The sequence below is a fragment of the Scyliorhinus canicula genome, chromosome 12, assembly GCF_902713615.1.
Source record: "Scyliorhinus canicula chromosome 12, sScyCan1.1, whole genome shotgun sequence".
Taxonomy (NCBI): domain Eukaryota; kingdom Metazoa; phylum Chordata; class Chondrichthyes; order Carcharhiniformes; family Scyliorhinidae; genus Scyliorhinus; species Scyliorhinus canicula.
Genome location: NC_052157.1, coordinates 71,592,634 through 71,615,544, shown reverse-complemented (window position 1 = coordinate 71,615,544; position 22,911 = coordinate 71,592,634). Strand labels below are relative to the sequence as shown.

Below are 22,911 nucleotides of genomic sequence, written 5' to 3'. Positions count from 1 at the left end.
GCAGCTGAAGTGGACCAATGAGGGAGGAAACTTGTGCAAAGGTCGATGAGGATCGATTTCCTCATGTTTTCCATTCAAAAACTTTGATTAAGGTTTAATCCTGCATTGTAGGACTCGATTACTAAATTGGATTAATTGACGTGGGACAGTGAGCAGCAGAGCAGGATTACCCTGAGTGTGATATTAGACAGACTGGAGAGTGAGCGGTGCAGCGGGATTACTCTGGGTGGGATATTAGACAGACTGGAGAGTGAGCGGTACAGCGGGATTACTCTGGGTGGGATATTAGACAGACTGAAGAGTGAGCGGTACAGCGGGATTACTCTGGGTGTGATATTAGACAGACTGGAGAGTGAGCGGTACAGCGGGATTACTCTGGTGGGATATTAAACAGTCTGGAGAGTGAGCGGTGCAGCGGGATTACTCTGGGTGGGATATTAGACAGACTAGAGAGTGAGCGGTGCAGCGGGATTACTCTGGGTGGGATATTAGACAGACTGGAGAGTGAGCGGTGCAGCGGGATTACTCTGGGTGGGATATTAAACAGTCTGGAGAGTGAGTGGTACAGTGGGATTACTCTGGATGGGATATTAGACAGACTGGAGGGTGAGTGGTACAGTGGGATGACTCTGGGTGGGATATTAGACAGACTGGAGAGTGAGCGGAACAGCGGGATTACTCTGGGTTGGATATCAAACAGTCTGGAGAGTGAGCGGTACAGCGGGATTACTCTGGGGTGGGACACTAAACAGTCTGGAGAGTGAGCGGTACAGCGGGATTACTCTGGGGTGGGACACTAAACAGTCTGGAGAGTGAGCAGTACAGCGGGATTACTCTGGGGTGGGACACTAAACAGTCTGGAGAGTGAGCGGTACAGCGGGATTACTCTGGGGTGGGACACTAAACAGTCTGGAGAGTGAGCGGTACAGCGGGATTACTCTGGGGTGGGACACTAAACAGTCTGGAGAGTGAGCAGTACAGCGGGATTACTCTGGGTGGGATTTTAAACAAATTGGAGAGTTAGCGGTACAGCGGGATTACTCTCGGTAGGATATTAGACTGGAGAGTGAGCGGTACAGCGGGATTACTCTGGGTGAGATATTAAACAGACTGGGGAGTGAGCGGTACAGCGGGATTAGTTTGGGTGGGATATTAGACTGGAGAGTGAGCGGTACAGCAGGATTATTCTGGGTGGGATATTAGACTGGAGAGGGAGTGGAACAGTGGGATTACTCTGAGTGGGACATGAAACAGACTGGAGAGTGAGCAGCACAGCGCGATTACTCTGGGTGGGATATTAGACTGGAGAGTGAGCGGTACAACGGGATTACTCTGGGTCGGATATTAGACTGGAGAGTGAGTGGAACAGTGGGATTAGTCTGGGTGGGATATTAAACAGACTGGAGAGTGAGCAGTACAGCGGGATTACTCTGGGTGGTATATTAAACAGACTGGAGAGTGAGCGGCACAGCGGGATTACTCTGGGTGGGATATTACACAGTCTGGAGAGTGAGCGGTACAGCGGAATTACTCTGGGTGAGATATTAAACAGACTGGAGAGTCAGCGGTACAGCGCGATTACTCTGGGTGGGATATTAAACAGACTGGAGAGTGAGCAGTACAGCGGGATTGCTCTGGGTGGGATATTAGACAGACTGGAGAGTGAGCGATACAGCGGGATTACTCTGGGTGGGATATTAGACTGTGTGTGACATTACAGTCTGGAGTGTGAGCAGGGCAGTAGGATTAGACTGTGATATTACACTCTGGTCAGTGAGCAGCACAGTAGCATTAGCCTGGGTGGGATACTAAAAAGCTAGGAGAGTGAACAGGAGAGTAGGGTTAGACTGAATGGGATATTACATTCTTGAGAGTGAGCAGGATGGTAGAGTTAGACTGTGTGTGATATTACAGTCTGGAGAGTGAGCAGGGCAAGAGAATTAAACAGTGTGTTATATTACAGTCTTGAGAGTGAGACGTACAGTAGGATAGCCCTGGATGTGATATTACAGTCTGGAGAGTGAACAGGGCAGTAGGATTAGACTGTGTCTGATATTACAGTCTGGAGAGTGAACAGGGCAGTAGGATTAGACTGTGTGTGATATTACAGTCTGGAAAGTGAGCAGGGCAAGAGAATTAAACTGTGTGTGGTATTACAGTCTGGGGAGTGAGCAGGGCAATAGGATTGGACCCGATGTGATTTTACAGTCTGAAGCGTGAGCCGGGCAGTCGGATTAGACTGTGTGGGATGTTACAGTCTGGAGAGTGAGCAGGGCAGTAGGATTAGACTGTGTGGGATATTACAGTCTGGGGAGTGAGCAGAGCAGTCGGGTTAGACTGTGTGGGATATTACAGTCTGGAGAGTGAGCAGAGCAGTCGGGTTAGACTGGATGTGATATTACAGTCTGAAGTGTGAGCCGGGCAGTTGGATTAGACTGTGTGTGATGTTACAGTCTGGGGAGTGAGCAGGGAAGTAGGATTAGACTGTGTGGGATATTACAGTCTGGGGAGTGAGCCGGGCAGTCGGATTAGACTGTGTGTGATGTTACAGTCTGGAGAGTGAGCAGGGCAGTAGGATTAGACTGTGTGGGATATTACAGTCTGGGGAGTGAGCAGGGCAATAGGATTAGACTGTGTGGGATATTACAGTCTGAAGCGTGAGCAGGGCAGTCGGATTAGACTGTGTGTGATGTTACAGTCTGGAGAGTGAGCAGAGCAGTCGGGTTAGACGGGATGTGATAATACAGTCTGGAAAGTGAGAGGTACAGTAGGATTAGACTGGATGTGATATTCAAGTCTTGAGAGTGAGCACAGCAGTAGGATTAGACTGGTTGCGATGTTACAGGCTGGAGCATGAACAGGACAGTAGGATTAGACTGTGTGTAACATTACATTTGGAGGGTGAGCAGGGCCATAGGATTAGACTCTGTGTGACATTACAGTCTGGAGAGTTAGCTGGGTAGGAGGGTTAGACTGAACCTGATATTAAACAGTATGGAGACTGAACAGGACAGTAGGTTTAGACTAGGTGGGGCATTGTATTCTGGAGAGTGAGCAGGGCAGTAGGATTAGACTGCATGTGATATTACAGTCTGGAGAGTCAGAAGTACAGCAGGATTAGACTGTATGCGAAATTGAACAGTCTGGAGAATGAGCAGGCAGTAGGATTAGATTGGGTGAGATATTACTGTCTGGAGTGTGAGCAGGGCAGTAGGTTTAGATTGGGTCGGATCATACAGTCTGGAGAGTGAGCAGCTCAATTGGACTAGAGTGGGTGGGTTTTTACAGTATGGAGCGTGAGATGGGCAGTAGGATTAAACTGGAGGTGATATTACAAACCGGAGAGTGAGCAGTGCAGTAGGATTAGACGGTGCGTGATATTACAGTCTTCAGAGTGAATAAGGAAATAGAATTAGACTGTGTAATATTACAGTCGGGAGAGTGAGCAGGGCAGTAGGATTAGATTGGGTGAGATATTACTGTCTGGAGTGTGAGCAGGGCAGTAGGTTTAGATTGGGTCGGATCATACAGTCTGGAGAGTGAGCAGCGCAATCGAACTAGACTGGGTGGGTTTTTACAGTGTGGAGAGTGAGATGGGCAGTAGGTTTAAACTGGAGGTGATATTACAAACTGGAAAGTGAGCAGTGCAGTAGGATTAGATGGTGCGTGATATTACTGTCTTCAGAGTGAACAGGGAAATAGAATTAGACTGTAATATTACAGTCGGGAGAGTGAGCAGGGCAATAGGATTAGACTAGATGTGGTATTACAGTCTGAAGCATGAGCAGGGCAGTAGGATTAGACTGAGTGGGATATTACGGTCTGGAGAGTCAGAAGGGCAGTAGGGTTAGACTGGATGCGATATTAAACAGTCTGGAGAGCGAACAGGGTAGTAGGATTAGATTGAGTGAGATATTACAGTCTGGAGATTGAGCAGGCCAATAGGATTAGATTGAGTGAGATATTACAGTCTGGAGATTGAGCAGGCCAATAGGATTAGATTGAGTGAGATATTACAGTCTGGAGATTGAGCAGGCCAATAGGATTAGATTGAGTGAGATATTACAGTCTGGAGATTGAGCAGGCCAATAGGATTAGATTGAGTGAGATATTACAGTCTGGAGATTGAGCAGGCCAATAGGATTAGACTGGGTCGGATGTTACAGTCTGTAAAATAATCAGAGCAGTAGAATTAGACTGGATGTGATATTACAATCTGGAGTGTGAGCAGGGCAGTAGGTTTAGATTGGGTGGGATATTACAGTCTGGAGAGAGAGCAGGGTAATATGATTAGACTGGGTGGGATATTACAGTCTGGAGATTGAGATAGGCAGTCGTTTTAGACTGGATGTGATATTACAATCTGGGGAGTAAGCAGTGCAGTAGGATTAGACTGGGTGGCATATTACAGTCTCGAGGGTGAGCAGGGCAGTACGATTAGACTATGTGTGATATTACAGTCTTGGGAGTGAGCAGGGCAGTAGGATTAGACTTGATATTACAGTCTGGAGAGTGTGCAGCGCAGCAGGATTAGACTTGATATTACAGTCTGGAGAGTAAGCAGGAAATTAGGATGAGATTGGGTGGGATATTACAGTCTGGAGAATGAGCCGGGCAGTAGGATTACACTGGTTGGGTATGAAACAGTCTGGAGGGAGCGCAGTGCAGTAGGATTAGATTGGGCGGGATATTAAACCGTCTGAAGAATGAGCAGGCAGCAGGATTACACTGGTTGGGTATGAACCAGTCTGGAGAGTGTGCAGTGCAGTAGGATTAGATTGGGTGGGATATTAAACAGTCTGGAGAGTGAGCGGTACAGCGGGATTACTCTGGGTGGGATATTAGACTGGAGAGTGAGCGGTACAGCGGGATTACTCTGGGTGGGATATTAGACTGGAGAGTGAGCGGTACAGTGGGATTACTCTAGATGAGATATTAAACAGACTGGAGAGTGAGCAGTACAGCGGGATTACTCTAGGTGGGATATTAAACAGTCTGGAGAGTGAGCAGTACAGCGGGATTACTCTGGGTGGGATATTAAACAGTCTGGAGAGTGTGTGGTACGGTGGGATTACTCTGGTGGGATATTAGACTGTGTGTGACATTACGGTCTGGAGTGTGAGCAGGGCAGTAGGATTAGACTGTGATATTACACTCTGGTCAGTGAGCAGCACAGTAGCATTAGCCTAGGTGGGATACTAAAAAGCTAGGAGAGTGAACAGGAGAGTAGGGTTAGACTGAATGGGATATTACGGGCAAAATTCTCCGCACCCGCGGAAAGTCGGCAAACCGTCGTAAAAATCATGACCGTTTTACGACGGTCGCGAAGGCTTCATTTCCCGACCGATTCACTTCCTGGAAATGGGCTAGCAGCGCGGCCGCGTCAATTACGTGCGTGATGACGACGGAACGCGACGACGACACGAACCCGCCCATGTGACGCCGCCCGACGCCGTAAAAAGGCGCGGGCGACCACAGAATCTGTCGGGCAGGATGTCGGAGCCTAGGCGAGCTGCTCCTCGCTTTATTGATGCAGACGTCGAGGCGCTGCTCGATGCCGTGGAGCAGAGGAGGGGCATCATCCGCCCGCGGAGAGGGCATCGCTAACCTGCCAGCACGGTACGCCAGGCCTGGCGTGACGTGGCTGCTGCCGTCAGTGCTGTGGGGCAGACCCCTCGCTCAGCAGGGCAGTGCCGAAAGAAGCTACACGACCTCACCAGGTCTGCCAGGGTAAGTGCCATGAGGGTGCCCCTAGTCACAACCATCCCTCCCCCTTAACTGCCCGGGGGGGGGGGGGGGGGGGGGGGGGGGGAGAGGGATTGGGGCAGAGTTATTTGAGGGTGGTTCACAAAGTTGTCACAGACCCAGCGCTCTGGCCCCGAGGAGAGATGCAATCATCTGATGACAACTTGCCCCCCCCAAACTGTGCCAGTATCAGAACGGACTGCTGATACCTACCGTTTTGTAATGATCTACCTATGTTTCCTCCCCCAACAGGCCAAGGCCGGTCATAACCACCGTGAGCGGCACAAGACTGGAGGGGTTCGCCCAACATGCACCCCCTCAGCACCTTTGAACAGAGGGCACTGGACCTTGTTGGGGGGTCTGCCACCCGCGATATCGCGCAATGCGAGGTTGGCGGAACTGCAGCAAGTGAGACAACCCTCCCAGACAAACACCCCCCCCCCCATCCTCTGTCCCTTCACACACCCTGCCCACTGGGACACCTCCCCCATCCTCTGTCCCTTCACACACCCTGCCCACTGGGACACCTCCCCCATCCTCTGTCCCTTCACACACCCTGCCCACTGGGACACCTCCCCATCCTCTGTCCCTTCACACACCCTGCCCACTGGGACACCTCCCCATCCTCTGTCCCTTCACACACCCTGCCCACTGGGACACCTCCCCATCCTCTGTCCCTTCACACACCCTGCCCACTGGGACCGTCCAGCGGCCTGCCGAGCAAATCGAAATAACCCGTCTCATTCTCTTCCCTAGGACGTGATGCCGAACGACCAGGGCCGTCTGGCTGCAGACGGAGACAGGAATCTGCCGCCACCTCGCCCGGGGCCTCACAACATAGGGTGCCTGATCAGCGGGCAGCCCTATCCGCCCCAACCCAATCTGCGGACCAGGACGCACAGAGGGTTCGAAGTCCACCACCACCACCAGAAATGGCCAGGGACAACCCTCCTGTCGCTGAGCAGCCCCACACCATGGACGAGGACCTAACCATTGAGAGCGTCGGGCTTGCGGCACTGCTTTCTCCCACCACATCCATCATCCCAGAGATACACACCCCGGCGGGCCTATTTAGTGATGAGTCTCCTGGGGCACAGTCTGGTTGGCACATCACAGATGAGCAGGTGCAGCAGGTGGAGGTCGGAGCAACAGAGGGCCCGGACTCGCGGAGGCCAGACCAGGCCCAGGATGCAGCTGGCTCCCAGACGTTTTCGGAGTTCCTGGAGTTTATCAACCCACCCGCACAGCCGATGCCTCAGGAAACCCAGGGAAACAATGACGGGATGAGGGCTTCCTTCCAGACTCTGCAGACGCTGTTAGAGGAGTCGAACCGCGTCCAAGAGCAGGGAGTGGTGCCGCTCATGGCAGAGACCCAGTCCGACACCGCACGGGTGGCATCCGCGGTGGAGGAAATGGGTCAGGTTATGCAAGACGTTGGGGTTAATGTGCACGCGTCATCCTCGGCCCTGGACAGGGTTGCCCTCTCACAGGCAGCAATGTGCCAGAGCCAAACCGACATTGCCGGCGCCCTGCGGGCCATGGCCGAGTCTCAGCAGGTCATTGGCCAGTCGCAGCACGCCATGGCACAGTCCCAGCAGTCGATAGCACAGTCCCAGCTGTCAGTCACGGAGACCATCAACCGCCTGACACATGTGCTGGATGGCGTCGTGCACACACAGGTTGAGATCGCACAGTCCCTGGCGGGAATGTCTAACTCCCTGGACTCCGTCTCTGCAAACCTTCGGATCCTGGTGGATACCGTTGCAGGCCTCCAGGACTGGCAGCGCCAGGTGTCGTTGGTGCGACGGGGAACCTCCCCGCTCGCACCTCTGTCCCAAAGTGAGGCCCGGGGGCCACCGGGCTCCCCGAGGGAGGAGGAGGTTTCGGGGCCCGTCCCATTAACTCCATCACGGGACGTTCCGGAATTCTCGGCCTCCCCCCGTCCCATCCCTGGTGCATCGGGTGGGCAGCAGGCAGAGCAGGGTGGCACAATGTCACCCGAGACGCCCGCAGAGCAGCCTGGCCCATCAAGGCCGGGTTGCCCCAGGAAACGCATAGCCAAGGAGAAACGAGTCGAGGGGGGCGATTCGCAGCAATCCTCCTCCACTCCTGCTGTATCATCTGGGGATTCACTTAGACGTAGTGGTAGGGCCCGTAAGGCAACTAAGATAGACACTGAGTAAGTTGGCACGGGTGAAGGGCACAGTTTAGTTGTAGGGGCTAGGGCACCTGTAAATAATTGTTAATATTAAACGCACTGTTCCACCTTACTTGTAATACCGTGTGATTGTTCCACAGCCACAGGAATCGTGTTGGTGACCGAGTGTCGCTGGGGGTGACGGGTGGTGAAACCTCGGTGCCGGGTGTGCAGTCCCTGCCCCTACCCCCCTCCCACAGCTAGCCCACGCGGGCACGTGATGGAGTGTCAGTGACGAACTCAGCGGCCACCAAGGTGGATGGTTCAGCTATTGCCATGGGTCAGACTCTCTCTAACGATTCTGAGCTCACAGCTCTTCGCAGAGCGGGCTGTCATCATTCCACATGGCACTGATCACACCCGCTGACACAGCCATCAATGTTGTGCCATTCCGTCTGTACCCAGTGATAAGCGTCATGTCGAAGTGGAGCAGTGTACACTGGGGGGGGGGGGGGGGGGGTTGTGGTGGTGGCAGTTGTGTGGTGACCCTCTGCATGACTAGCGATGCAGGTGGTGGTTTGGTGTTCATCGGGGACGTCACATGCGATGCGTGAACCGTGCTGCCACCATGGCGTCGCGTGCCCGCCGTCCTTGCCGGGTCCGTCGTGCCGCCTCCTGGACATCACCAGCACCTGGGTCGTGTCTGCGTGCTGCGCCCGCCACTCTGCCAGCGTCCTCCTCCTCCTCCTCCTCCTCCTCCTCCTCCTCCTCTGTGCTGGCACCACTGCCACTAGCTTCTCCCTCCGCCTCCTGCAACAGGTCATCTCCCCTCTGCATCGCGATGTTGTGCAGCGCACAGCAGGCCACTACAATGCGAGCGACCCTGTCGGCCTGGTACTGCAGGGCCCCTCCGGAGCAGTCCAGGCACCTGAATCTCATCTTCAGGAGGCCAAGGCAGCGCTCCACCACACCCCTGGTTGCTGCATGGGCCTCGTTGTATCGTGTTTCCGCATTGGTCTGAGGCCTCCGGATCGGCGTCATCAGCCAAGACCTCAGCGGATAACCCCTGTCACCTAGCAACCAGCCCCTCAGCCGGGGGGGACGTCCCTCAAACATCGCAGGGATGAACGACTGCGCTAGTATGTAGGAGTCATGCACACTCCCTGGGAACCTTGCACAGACGTTCATGAACCTCATGTGGGGGTCGCATACCACCTGGACATTAATGGAGTATGTCCCCCTCCTGTTTGTGAACACGTCCCTGTCCACAGCAGGCGGGCGCATGGGGACGTGAACACAGTCGATTGACCCCTGAACCCTCGGTATCCCGGCCACACTGGCAAATCCACGGGCTCGTGAGTCTTGACTTGCTCGGTCCTCGGGAAAGGTGATGTAGCGATCGGCGATGGCATAGAGGGCGTCGGTCACATCCCGGATGCACCTGTGCACCGATGACTGGGAGATCCCAGAGACGTCCCCGCTCGGAGACTGGAAGGAGCCGGTAGCATAGAAGTTCAGAGCGACCGTCACCTTGATGGCTACCGGGATCGCGTGTCCTCCCCCCGTTCCACGTGGGGCGAGGTGCGACAGGAGTTCGCAGATATGTATCACCGTCTGCCTACTCAGCCGGAGTATTCTCCTGCAGGTGATGTCCGGCATTGTTAGGAAAGAGACCCGGACACGGTACACCCTCGGCTTTGGTCGTCGCCTCTGACGCCGTGGCTGCACCCTCACTCTCGCCTCTTCCTCTTCCTCCTCCTCCTCCTCCCCCCCCCCATGCTGCTCGACGACTGGCAACTCCTCGGCCCTTCCCTCTGCTGCTGCAGCTGGCCCTGCAGCCACTGCGGGTTGTGGGTGTGGATGCTGCTGCATCTCCAAATCCAGTAGAGCGGCCCCAACCACTGCGCAGAACATAGCCGTTCTATTCCCATGCATCGTGCTAACCTACAGAAGGGTGGTAGGAGGCAGAGAAACGGGACATGTTAGACGGACGTTAGTCGACACCTCGGCAGCCGCCAGCCATGGGATACCAGTGTGTCCCGGTGGCCTGGTCGCGCTGCTGACACGCGGTCAGCCTAACCCCTGGTCACTTTCTGCATCCAACGGCCAGTAAACTATGGCCTCCTCACGGGTGCGTCAGTGGCCTGTGGCCGGAAGCCACAGGGGAACCAGCGGCCGTGTCCTCGTCACCTGCACACCATGGCATGGTGGCAGACATTTTGTTACGGGGTTGGACGGCTCACTCTCTACCTAACCCCCCCCCCTCCGTCGCCCCCCACTGCCCCCTCCGTCTCCCCCACTGCCTCCCCCGTCTCCCCCACTGCCTCCCCCGTCTCCCCCACTGCCCCCTCCGTCTCCCCCACTGTCTCCCCCACTGCCCCCTCCGTCTCCCCCACTGCCTCCCCCGTCTCCCCCACTGCCTCCCCCGTCTCCCCCACTGCCCCCTCCGTCTCCCCCACTGCCTCCCCCGTCTCCCCCACTGCCTCCCCCGTCTCCCCCACTGCCCCCTCCGTCTCCCCCACTGCCTCCCCCGTCTCCCCCACTGCCCCCTCCGTCTCCCCCACTGCCTCCCCGTCTCCCCCACTGCCTCCCCCGTCTCCCCCACTGCCCCCTCCGTCTCCCCCACTGCCTCCCCCGTCTCCCCCACTGCCTCCCCCGTCTCCTCCACTGCCCCCTCCGTCTCCCCCACTGCCTCCCCCGTCTCCCCCACTGCCTCCCCCGTCTCCCCCACTGCCCCCTCCGTCTCCCCCACTGCCTCCCCGTCTCCCCCACTGCCTCCCCGTCTCCCCCACTGCCCCCTCCGTCTCCCCCACTGTCTCCCCCGCTGCCCCCTCCGTCTCCCCCACTGCCCCCTCCGTCTCCTCCACTGCCTCCCCCGTCTCCCCCACTGCCTCCCCCGTCTCCCCCACTGCCCCCTCCGTCTCCCCCACTGCCTCCCCCGTCTCCCCCCCACTGCCCCCGTTCTGGACCCCCTCCCGTTCCCAGGGATGCCTTCCCCGTTGTGGCCAGACTCGAGCGGTGCGCTGAACGGTGCGCTGAGCGGTGCGCAGAGTGGTGCCCTGACCTCCTCCAAGCAGTCGTCAGCCAGGCCGACTGGTTGACGAATTTAAAAAGCAGGTGTGTTTCACGACGTCCAAACAGGGCGCCATGACGTCGGGACTTCGGCCCATCCGGGCCGGTGAATAGCGGGGGGGGCTCTCAGTGGCGATTCTGGTCGTGTCAGGGGCGGGAAGGAGGCGTTTGTCGGGAAACGCGACTCCGACAATTTGCGGGGTTCGGAGAATAGCGGGAGGGCGTCGGAACAGCGTCGCCGTAAAAATTTCCGACGCCCGCTATTCTCCGACCCGTCGTGAGTCCGGAGAATCGTGCCCAACATTCTTGAGAGTGAGCAGGATGGTAGAATTAGACTGTGTGTGATATTACAGTCTGGAGAGTGAGCAGGGCAAGAGAATTAAACAGTGTGTGATATTACAGTCTTGAGAGTGAGACGTACAGTAGGATAGCCCTGGATGTGATATTACAGTCTGGAGAGTGAACAGGGCAGTAGGATTAGACTGTGTGTGATATTACAGTCTGGAGAGTGAGCAGGATGGTAGAATTAGACTGTGTGTGATATTACAGTCTGGAGAGTGAGCAGGGCAAGAGAATTAAACTGTGTGTGGTATTACAGTCTGGGGAGTGAGCAGGGCAATAGGATTAGACCCGATGTGATTTTACAGTCTGAAGCGTGAGCCGGGCAGTCGGATTAGACTGTGTGGGATATTACAGTCTGGAGAGTGAGCAGAGCAGTAGGATTAGACTGTGTGGGATATTACAGTCTGGAGAGTGAGCAGAGCAGTCGGATTAGACTGTGTGGGATATTACAGTCTGGAGAGTGAGCAGGGCAGTCGGATTAGACTGGATGTGATAATACAGTCTGAAGCGTGAGCAGGGCAGTCGGATTAGACTGTGTGGGATGTTACAGTCTGGAGAGTGAGCAGAGCAGTCGGGTTAGACGGGATGTGATAATACAGTCTGAAGCGTGAGCAGGGCAGTAGGATTAGACTGTGTGGGATATTACAGTCTGGAGAGTGAGCAGGGCAGTCGGATTAGACTGTGTGTGATGTTACAGTCTGGGGAGTGAGCAGGGCAGTCGGATTAGACTGTGTGTGATGTTACAGTCTGGAGAGTGAGCCGGGCAGTTGGATTAGACTGTGTGGGATATTACAGTCTGGAGAGTGAGCAGAGCAGTCGGATTAGACTGTGTGGGATATTACAGTCTGGAGAGTGAGCAGAGCAGTCGGATTAGACTGGATGTGATAATACAGTCTGAAGCGTGAGCCGGGCAGTCGGATTAGACTGGATGTGATAATACAGTCTAGAGAGTGAGCAGGAGAGTAGGATTAGACAGGATGATATATTACAGTCTGGAGAGTGAGCAGGGAAGTAGGATTAGACTGTGTGGGATATTACAGTCTGGAGAGTGAGCAGGGCAGTCGGATTAGACTGGATGTGATATTACAGTCTGGAGAGTGAGCAGGGCAGTCGGATTAGACTGGATGTGATATTACAGTCTGGAGAGTGAGCAGAGCAGTCGGGTTAGACGGGATGTGATAATACAGTCTGGAAAGTGAGAGGTACAGTAGGATTAGACTGGATGTGATATTCAAGTCTTGAGAGTGAGCACAGCAGTAGGATTAGACTGGTTGCGATGTTACAGGCTGGAGCATGAACAGGACAGTAGGATTAGACTGTGTGTAACATTACATTTGGAGGGTGAGCAGGGCCATAGGATTAGACTCTGTGTGACATTACAGTCTGGAGAGTTAGCTGGGTAGGAGGGTTAGACTGAACCTGATATTAAACAGTATGGAGACTGAACAGGACAGTAGGTTTAGACTAGGTGGGGCATTACAGTCTGGAGAGTGAGCAGGGCAGTAGGATTAGACTGCATGTGATATTACAGTCTGGAGAGTCAGAAGTACAGCAGGATTAGACTGTATGCGAAATTGAACAGTCTGGAGAGTGGACAGGGCAGTAGGATTAGATTGGGTGAGATATTACAGTCTGGAATGTGAGCAAGTCAGTAGGTTTAGATTAGGTCGAATCATACAGTCTGGAGAGTGAGCAGCGCAATTGGACTAGAGTGGGTGGGTTTTTACAGTATGGAGAGTGAGATGGGCAGTAGGATTAAACTGGAGGTGATATTACAAACTGGTAAGCGAGCAGTGCAGTAGGATTAGACGGTGCATGATATTACAGTCTTCAGAGTGAACAGGGAAATAGAATTAGACTGTAATATTACAGTCGGGAGAGTGAGCAGGGCAATAGGATTAGACTAGATGTGGTATTACAGTCCAAAGCGTGAGCAGGGCAGTAGGATTAGACTGAGTGGGATATTACGGTCTGGAGAGTGAGCAGGGCAGAGGGATTAGACTGTGTGTGATATTAAACAGCCTGGAGAGTGAGCAGGGCAGAGGGATTAGACTGTGTGATATTAAACAGCCTGGAGAGTGAGCAGGGCAGTCTCATTAGATTGGGTGTGATATTAAACAGTCTGGAGAGTGAGCAGGGCAGTTTCATTAGACTGGGTGTGATATTAAACAGCCTGGAGAGTGAGCAGGGCAGAGGGATTAGACTGTGTGATATTAAACAGCCTGGAGAGTGAGCAGGGCAGAGGGATTAGACTGTGTGATATTAAACAGCCTGGAGAGTGAGCAGGGCAGTCTCATTAGATTGGGTGTGATATTAAACAGTCTGGAGAGTGAGCAGGGCAGTTTCATTAGATTGGGTGTGATATTAAACAGTCCGGAGAGTGAGAGGGCAGTGGCATTAGACTGGGTGTGGTATTAAACAGTCTGGAGAGTGAGAGGGCAGTCTCATTAGACTGAGTGTGATATTAAACAGTCTGGAGAGTGAGAGGGCAGTGGTATTAGACTGGGTGTGATATTAAACAGTCTGGAGAGTGAGAGGGCAGTGGTATTAGACTGGGTGTGATATTAAACAGCCTGGCGAGTGAGCAGCGCAGTCTCATTAGACTGGGTGTGATATTAAACAGCCTGGAAAGTGAGCAGAGCAGAGGGATTAGACTGGGTGTGATATTAAACAGCCTGGAGAGGGAGCAGGGCAGAGGGATTAGACTGGGTGGGATATTAAACAGCCTGGAAAGTGAGCAGGGCAGAGGGATTAGACTGGGTGTGATATTAAACAGCCTGGAAAGTGAGCAGGGCAGAGGGATTAGACTGGGTGGGATATTAAACAGCCTGCGGAGTGAGCAGGTCAGAGGGATTAGACTGGGTGTGATATTAAACAGCCTGGAGAGTGAGCAGGGCAGAGGGATTAGACTGGATGGGATATTAAACAGTCTGCGGAGTGAGCAGGGCAGAGGGATTAGAATGGGTGGGATATTAAACAGTCTGCGGAGTGAGCAGGGCAGAGGGATTAGACTGGGTGTGATATTAAACAGTCTGGAGAGTGAGAGGGCAGTGGCATTAGACTGGGTGTGATATTAAACAGCCTGGAAAGTGAGCAGAGCAGAGGGATTAGACTGGGTGGGATATTAAACAGTCTGCGGAGTGAGCAGGGCAGTCTCATTAGACTGGGTGTGATATTAAACAGCCTGGAAAGTGAGCAGAGCAGAGGGATTAGACTGGGTGTGATATTAAACAGCCTGGAGAGGGAGCAGGGCAGAGGGATTAGACTGGGTGGGATATTAAACATCCTGGAAAGTGAGCAGGGCAGAGGGATTAGACTGGGTGTGATATTAAACAGCCTGGAAAGTGAGCAGGGCAGAGGGATTAGGCTGGGTGGGATATTAAACAGTCTGCGGAGTGAGCAGGTCAGAGGGATTAGACTGGGTGTGATATTAAACAGCCTGGAGAGTGAGCAGGGCAGAGGGATTAGACTGGATGGGATATTAAACAGTCTGCGGAGTGAGCAGGGCAGAGGGATTAGACTGGGTGGGATATTAAACAGTCTGCGGAGTGAGCAGGGCAGAGGGATTAGACTGGGTGGGATTTTAAACAGTCTGCGGAGTGAGCAGGGCAGAGGGATTAGACTGGGTGGGATATTAAACAGTCTGGAGAGTGAGAGGGCAGTGGTATTAGACTGGGTGGGATATTAAACAGTCTGCGGAGTGAGCAGGGCAGAGGGATTAGACTGGGTGTGATATTAAACAGCCTGGAGAGTGAGCAGGGCAGAGGGATTAGACTGGATGGGATATTAAACAGTCTGGAGAGTGAGAGGGCAGTGGTATTAGACTGGGTGGGATATTAAACAGTCTGCGGAGTGAGCAGGGCAGAGGGATTAGACTGGGTGTGATATTAAACAGCCTGGAGAGTGAGCAGGGCAGAGGGATTAGACTGGGTGGGATATTAAACAGTCTGCGGAGTGAGCAGGGCAGAGGGATTAGACTGGGTGGGATATTAAACAGTCTGCGGAGTGAGCAGGGCAGAGGGATTAGACTGGGTGGGATATTAAACAGTCTGCGGAGTGAGCAGGTCAGAGGGATTAGACTGGGTGTGATATTAAACAGCCTGGAAAGTGAGCAGGGCAGAGGGATTAGACTGGGTGTGAAATTAAACAGCCTGGAGTGTGCCCTAGAGGCACATCAACGATGGGCTGGAATATTGAACAAACTGGAATTTGAGATGAACATTAGGATCCGACCGTGTGGGCTACTATCAGTCTGGAGAATAAACAGGACAGTTAGAAATAGTCTGAGGGATGGTGGATTTTAAACAATTTGGAATTGAGCAAGAGAGTCGGGTTAATCTACGTGTGAGATTAAATAGTCTGGCGATTGTGCAGGTCAGTGTGATTAGACGGAATGAGATAGTAATAGGTCGCAGAGTGACCAGGACAATAGAATTAGTCAAGGGCGGATACTAGTCTAGAAAGTGAGCAGGGCAGTAGGTTTAACCTGTGTGAGATATTATACAGTCTGCGGAGTGAGCAGGGCAGTAGGTTTAACCTGTGTGAGATATTATACAGTCTGCGGAGTGAGCAGGGCAGTAGGTTTAACCTGTGTGAGATATTATACAGTCTGCGGAGTGAGCAGGGCAGTAGGTTTAACCTGTGTGAGATATTATACAGTCTGCGGAGTGAGCAGGGCAGTAGGTTTAACCTGTGTGAGATATTATACAGTCTGCGGAGTGAGCAGGGCAGTAGGTTTAACCTGTGTGAGATATTATACAGTCTGCGGAGTGAGCAGGGCAGTAGGTTTAACCTGTGTGAGATATTATACAGTCTGCGGAGTGAGCAGGGCAGTAGGTTTAACCTGTGTGAGATATTATACAGTCTGCGGAGTGAGCAGGGCAGTAGGTTTAACCTGTGTGAGATATTATACAGTCTGCGGAGTGAGCAGGGCAGTAGGTTTAACCTGTGTGAGATATTATACAGTCTGCGGAGTGAGCAGGGCAGTAGGTTTAACCTGTGTGAGATATTATACAGTCTGCGGAGTGAGCAGGGCAGTAGGTTTAACCTGTGTGAGATATTATACAGTCTGCGGAGTGAACAGGGCAATAGGTTTAACCTGTGTGAGATATTATACAGTCTGCGGAGTGAGCAGGGCAGTAGGTTTAACCTGTGTGAGATATTATACAGTCTGCGGAGTGAACAGGGCAATAGGATCAGATATAATGTGATATTAAACAGTCTGGCGATTGTGCAGGACAATTCGGTTACACTAAGTGGGTTCTCAAATTATCTGGAGAGTGAACAATGGGGTTTTACTGGGTGGGGTATTAGCAGTTTGTACTGTAAAATGAACAGTACTATTAGACCGAGTATGGTAATAAAAGGTGATGTGAGTGAGTAGATGAATGCAATTAGACTGCATGCTATACCAATCACGGTGAGTAGCGAGGGGGAAGGGATTAGACGATGGCCAGTTATTACCCTATGTTTCACCACAATACAAACCTCAAAAGCTGAATCCCAAACGCTCACAATACTGATTCTGGGGAGGGAAGCTGTTGTCATTCCGGGCTCTGAGCTACGTCTAGCTCAATAGCGAGCGCTTTAATGCCTTCAGCGAAGTTCGAATTTGGCTATTAAACGCGGTTTCCCACAAATTCCCATAATGAATTAAACCATCTTACCAACAGCAATGCACAGACAGCCGTTGACAATGTTAAAAAAGAGCTTCATTGTGTGCCTTGATGTGATGGACCCTCTGTCCAGATCCGGAGCTGCTGCCTGTGTTCCGGAACTGTCCACTTTCAGTTTATTGTCAGGAGATAATATGACAACCAGCAAGGTTACCACCCACAAGCAGTCATGTACTACTGAAAATATGTTTGCATGCCCACTGGATGCCAAGGAACCGAGTCAGGTGCCTGAGGTTTCAAAACACGTCAACAATCCTGCCACGCATTTCCATGAAACTATGAGGATTAATATCCGGTTATTTAACGCTGCGTCATGTACGAAATAGGCAGGACAAATTATGGACACATTTACACACTGCCCAATATTCCCGTGGGGTGTGGGTTACTAAAGAACAGCGCATGAGAGCGGGAGCGTTACTGAAGGAGAGAGGAAATAAGCAGGAGAGTGGGAAGAGGTTTGGCTGGGACACTAAGGATTATGAGTGATGGGCCGGGGTCTGGGGTTTAAAATCGGTTGGATATTTAAGGGCACATCAAGTGTAGAGGAGGAGAGTGGGATTAGACTCGATATGAGACTAAATGACATGGGAATTGAGCTGGAGAGTGGGAGTGGGTAGGAAATTAAAGCATAAAGGGAGTGAATAGGAGAATGGGACGAGATTGGGTGAGGGAGTTAAAGTGTATGAGGAATAATCAGGACAGAGGGTTTAGACTGGGCTATTATATTGAAGTGTATGAGGACAGAGCAGGGCAGTGCGATTATATGTAATGAATATGACACGTATCACGATTATGTTGAAGCACCTCAGAGTGCAACTTGATCTATGTAGACAACTTAAATACTATTGCACTTTTGTCATGAGCATTTTGAAATGTATTGAATCAAAACAGAATGTAGCATGGTATATGTAGAAAATATGAATATTATTGCATTTTCTCTGCTGGCTATTTTGAAATATTTATAATATTCTATCATATATTTTAGGAATAGAGTATAGATTTGCAACAAAAAAACCTGGAACTGAATAGGATATTATCGGACATGAGCAGTGAACAGGGGAGAGGATGTAGACTGGATCGGATTTGAAAGTCAATAGGAAGCAAATGGGAGAGGGGGGATTATTGTGAGGCGGATACTGAAGTTTATAGAGTGGGGAGGAGAAAGAGATTCGACAATATGGAATATTATAAGGTCTGGGGAATGAGGAGGGAGATGGAATGTGTGTATCAATAAAGAAAGCAGGAACAAAGAGCTAACAGCAGTCTGAGATGGGATGCGACATATTGTGGCATTACCAGATATTTATTCTCAGTTCATGTTACAAAGGACCTTTATGGTTTGCTTGCAGTGAACAATAAACCGGTTTGTTTAGTTGCATTTCATAACCTAGTTTCATTTCATGCAAATACAACAATAACAAGAAATCGCTGACGTTGTGCGGAGGTGCTAATCACAACGACATTGTGATTAATATGTCAGAAACAGGAGTCACACCCTCTCTGTTAACATATACTACGTCAGTGTGTTTATTTTTGCTGGGGTATTGATAATATCTCAAAGATTTACAGAGGATTCATGAGAAAGGGTCATTGTTAAAGGAAAAATCCGTGGAGAGAGGGCGCATCCATTTTCCAGATTCCACTCACCAAGGTGCCTTCAAGCAACAGCACACTTTGAAAAGTCCCTCAAAATCTGAAATTTCCTCACAATTCCTCATTCTAGTTCAATTCTGAATGACAATGAATGACCAGAATTCAGAATTCAATTAAATCAACTCAAGACTCTTGTTCCTGGGTTAAGAGGAATTGAAATATGTGTGTTTGTATGTAGGTTTGTCTTTGTATTTGGGTGTTACTATGTGTATATGTGTGGCTGTATGTGAATGCGTGTTTGTGTCCACATGAATGTTTGCGGGTGTGTGGTGGTAAGTATCTCTATGTGGATGAGTGTCTTTCGTGCAGGTTTGTCTCTGGGTGTGTGAGTCTGTATATGTTTGTGTGGCTGCAGGTGTTTGTGTGTGTGTTTCTCATATGTGTTTTATTTGTTTGTGTGCATATAAGTCTGTGAATGTGCCTACATTTGTGTTTTGTGATGTTAATTCATGTGCATGGTTGTGCTGGTGTTTCATTGTGTATGTGTGTGTCGAATGCATATCTTTGTGTCTGCATATGTATTTTTGTGCGCCTGCACGGGGCCTGTGAGTCTGTTTGTGTCCACGTGTGACTGGATGCATATGCATGTATATGACTTGTAAGTGCATGTTTATATGTTGCTGTGTGTGTATGAGGCCTGTGTGAATGTGTGTACCTTCCTTTGAATCCAAAAGTTCAGTTTGTATCTCTGTTTCTGCTTCTGTGTGTGTCGCTGTATAAGGATGTATGTGGTCGTGTCTGTGTGAATTTGTGCGTGTGTGCTTATGTATGTGTTTGAGTGGATGGGCCAGGCTGTAGCTAAGTGTTTATCACTGACTCACAGTGCCAGAAAGCCGGGTTGAATTCCAGACTTGGGTGATAGTGTGGAGTTTGCACATTCTTCTCATGAATGCTTGGGTTTCCTCCGGGTGCTTCAGTTTCTCCCCAAGGTCCAAAGATGTGCATGTTAGGTGGATTGGCCATGATAAATTTTCCTTAGTGTCCAAAGATATATAAGGTAGTTTACGGGTTTATGTAGATGAGTCAAGGTGAAGTGCTCTTTCGGAGGGTTGGTGCAGATGCAGTAGGCTTCATGGCTTCCTTTTGCACTGTAGGGTTTCTATGAGGGTTTGCCAGTGTATTTGTACATTCATGTGAGTGTGTATGTGCATGTATGGGACTTTGTAGGTGTCTGATCGAAGAAAGTGTTGGGCCTCAATTCATTTAAAAGTGTTTATGTGTGACTATGTTTCTGTGTGCATCTTTCTGTGTTTGTATTTTTCCACACACTTCACTATCCGTGTGCAGTCTGCTTGTCTTTTTGTAAGGGTTTGTCTGAGTCTTTGTGACCGCATGTATGTTTTGTGTGATTATGCGTCTGTGTGGTTATGTGTTTTTGTGTGTGTGTTAGGGTGTGTGTGCGCATGTGGCCTTGTGTGTGTGTGTTTATTTATTTGTTAGTCTTTGTGTGCTAGTGTGTGTGCTTGTAAGTTTGTGCGTGTTTGTGCATCAGTGTGCATGTCTGAGTGTGTGTACTTCTGTGTCGGTATGTATATTTGTGTGTTAGTGTGTGTTAATATCTTTGTGTTGTTGTATTTGTCTGTTAATATCTTTGTGTTGGTGCTTGTGTGTGCTTTTGTGTCAGCGTTTGTGTGCACTTGTGTGTTAATGTGTATATGTTTGTGCATTATAATGTATGCGTGTGTTTATGTGCGTGTGTGTGTTTATGTGCGTGTGTGTGTTTCGGAACCCCGCTTGCTGATGATTTCATTTACTTTCCTTGTTCCGCAATACACCGTCCATAGCAAAGAGGGAGTAAGTAGCTCTGGTCTTGTCACGCATGGCGGTAGTGATTGTGCCTGGGGGGGTTCCTCTCTGTAATATTGATAGCAAAATCACAGACGCCATTGTTTCAGTGTGAAGCCTCAATTTCACTTAAATACCGAACAAAAGAAACTTGCAATGTGAGGAACGCAAGTGCAGACCTCACTCATCTACACTGCACTGTGGAAGAACGAGCTTGCATTACTGCAGCACCTTTCACCACATCAGGACCACCCAACACAAAACCTAGGGTTGAGTTGAGGTAGAGATAATCATCTGAGGTTGTTGAATTCAATGTTGCAACCGGAATTCAATGTTGCGACCGGAAGGCTAAAGCATGCCTGACTGGAAGATGAGATGCTGTTCCTCCGGTTTTGTGTTGAGCTTCAGCTGGCCAAGGACAGACAGGTGGGCTTGGGAGCAGGGTCTTGTGTTAAAATGGCAAGCAACGGGACAATCAAGGTCCTGAATGTGCACAGACTGATGGTGTTCAGCAAAGCGATCACCCAGTCTACATTTGGTCTCTTCGATATAGAGATCATCACATTGGGAGCAGCGAATGCAATAGACCAAATTGAAAGAGGTGCAAGTGAAACACTGCGAACCTGGAACAAGTGTTTTGGGCCTGGGATGTTAAGCATGGAAGATGTAAAGGAGGTGTTACACCTTCTGCGATTCCATGGGAAGGTGCCATGGGTGATGGGAGAAAAGTTGTGTATGCTGGAAGAGTGGACTAGATTATCTCTTGAGGGGACAGTCTCTGCAAAATGCTGAGAGTAAGAGTGAAGGGAAGATGCGTTTGATGGTGGCATCACGCTGGAGTTGGCAAAAATCATATAAAAGCTATGCATACAGTGGCTGGTGGGATGAAAGTTGAGAATGAAGGGTGTTGATCCTTGTTCTGGGAGGGATGTGCATGTTAGGTGGATTGGCCATGATAAATTTTCCTTAGTGTCCAAAGATATATAGGTTAGCTTACGGGTTTACATAGATAAGCTCTTACATAGCTCTTTCGGAGGGTTAGTGCAGATGCAGTAGGCTTCATGGCCTCCTTCTGCACTGTAGGGTTTTATATGAGGGTTTGCCAGTGTATTTGTACATTCATGTGAGTGTGTATGTGCACGTATGGGACTTTGTCTGTGTCTGATCGAAGAAAGTGTTGGGTCTCAATTCATTTAAAAGTGTTTATGTGTGACTATGTTTCTGTATGCATCTTTCTGTGTTTGTATTTTTCCACACACTTCACTATCCGTGTGCAGTCTGCTTGTCTTTTTGTAAGGGTTTGTCTGAGACTTTGTGACCGCATGTATGTAAGAAAGTTGATGAATTTTCACAATGTAGCAATGCGCTTGCCTTTTTAATGGGGAATGTGGAGCATTCCTTGTTCCAGGCCTACCTGGGTGCCCTCCCACAACTCCTTTACCCATACATTAATGACTATTGTGGTGCTGCTTCATGCTCTCGCCCAGACCTGGAAACATTTGCGAACTCGGCTTCCAATTTGCCCCCCTCCAATCAGATGCATCTCACAGAGGGCTTTATCAGTCAGAGAGTCAAGGGTAATGGAGGCTAAACCGGAGCTTAGAGTTGGAGATCATCCCTTCAGCTCCGTCTTGATCTGATGGAATGGTGCAGCAAACTTGATCAGCCAAATGGCCTATTTCTGCAACTACAACTTAAGGCATTACCATTGCAATCAGCACATGCATATCGGCATAAAAGTGTGCATACATATTATATGTGTGGAAGACTGCAAGTGCGTGCCTTTCAGAGTATATGTGTATGAAAATGAGCAGTCCAACTCACCAGAAAAGTTCACACGGACACAGGGTAGAACGGAAGGAGAAGAGGGAATATCCCTACCCCCATCAGTAATGGCCTCCAAGGTGTCCAGTTGAGGTGAGCCACAGACCCCCCCCGAAATAAGGCATTCGGATGAAACAGACACTACCCTCTCCTCTTTCCTCGAATGTCAGCAGCAGTAGCCCATTGAACAAGCTGAAAGCGAGGCAGGGAATTGTTCAATCTAGCCTCAGGCTGAACCCCAGGCCAGGCCTTAGCAGCAGAAAGTCCTGTCCCGTTCTCATTAGAAAAAGCTTGTAGCCGTCTCTCAAGCAATGGAATAGAGTGCTTCCACAGCCCAGGAGAGCTGAGGGAATGAAAGTGGATGTGACTTGCCAAAACTTTTGATCAAGGGATTGCTCGATTGGTTACTTTAGACACCATGAATTCTTTTTGTATTGCCCCCATCAGGAGGGTCAATTAGTATGAGAAGTGCTGAGGAGTTTAAGTGGATGAGGCATTGCCATGGAGAATGCACTAGTTGATGGTGACTGTTAATTGCAAAGCATGATTTGAAATATAAAGGCTTGTTGACTGTGATTGGACAAAGAATTGAATGAGTCAGCGATTAGCAGAGTCATATGTCTGATGGCTGCCAAGTCAACGCATGAAATCTATGTTAAAAGTAAGGAACCATGCATT

General features: G+C 50.4%; 1 protein-coding gene across 4 annotated transcripts in view; it reads right to left on the bottom strand.

The window, feature by feature from the left end:
• LOC119974384 (uncharacterized protein PB18E9.04c-like) overlaps positions 1-17,080 on the bottom strand; it is a 96,247-nt gene extending 79,167 nt beyond the window's left edge. For all 4 annotated transcript variants that reach the window (XM_038813190.1, XM_038813192.1, XM_038813194.1 and 1 more), the window contains exon 1: positions 16,963-17,080. In XM_038813190.1, the coding sequence (XP_038669118.1) occupies positions 16,963-17,011 (49 nt within the window). In that variant the 5' untranslated portion in view covers positions 17,012-17,080. The remainder of the gene's footprint in view (positions 1-16,962) is intronic.
• Positions 17,081-22,911: the final 5,831 nt, after the last annotated feature.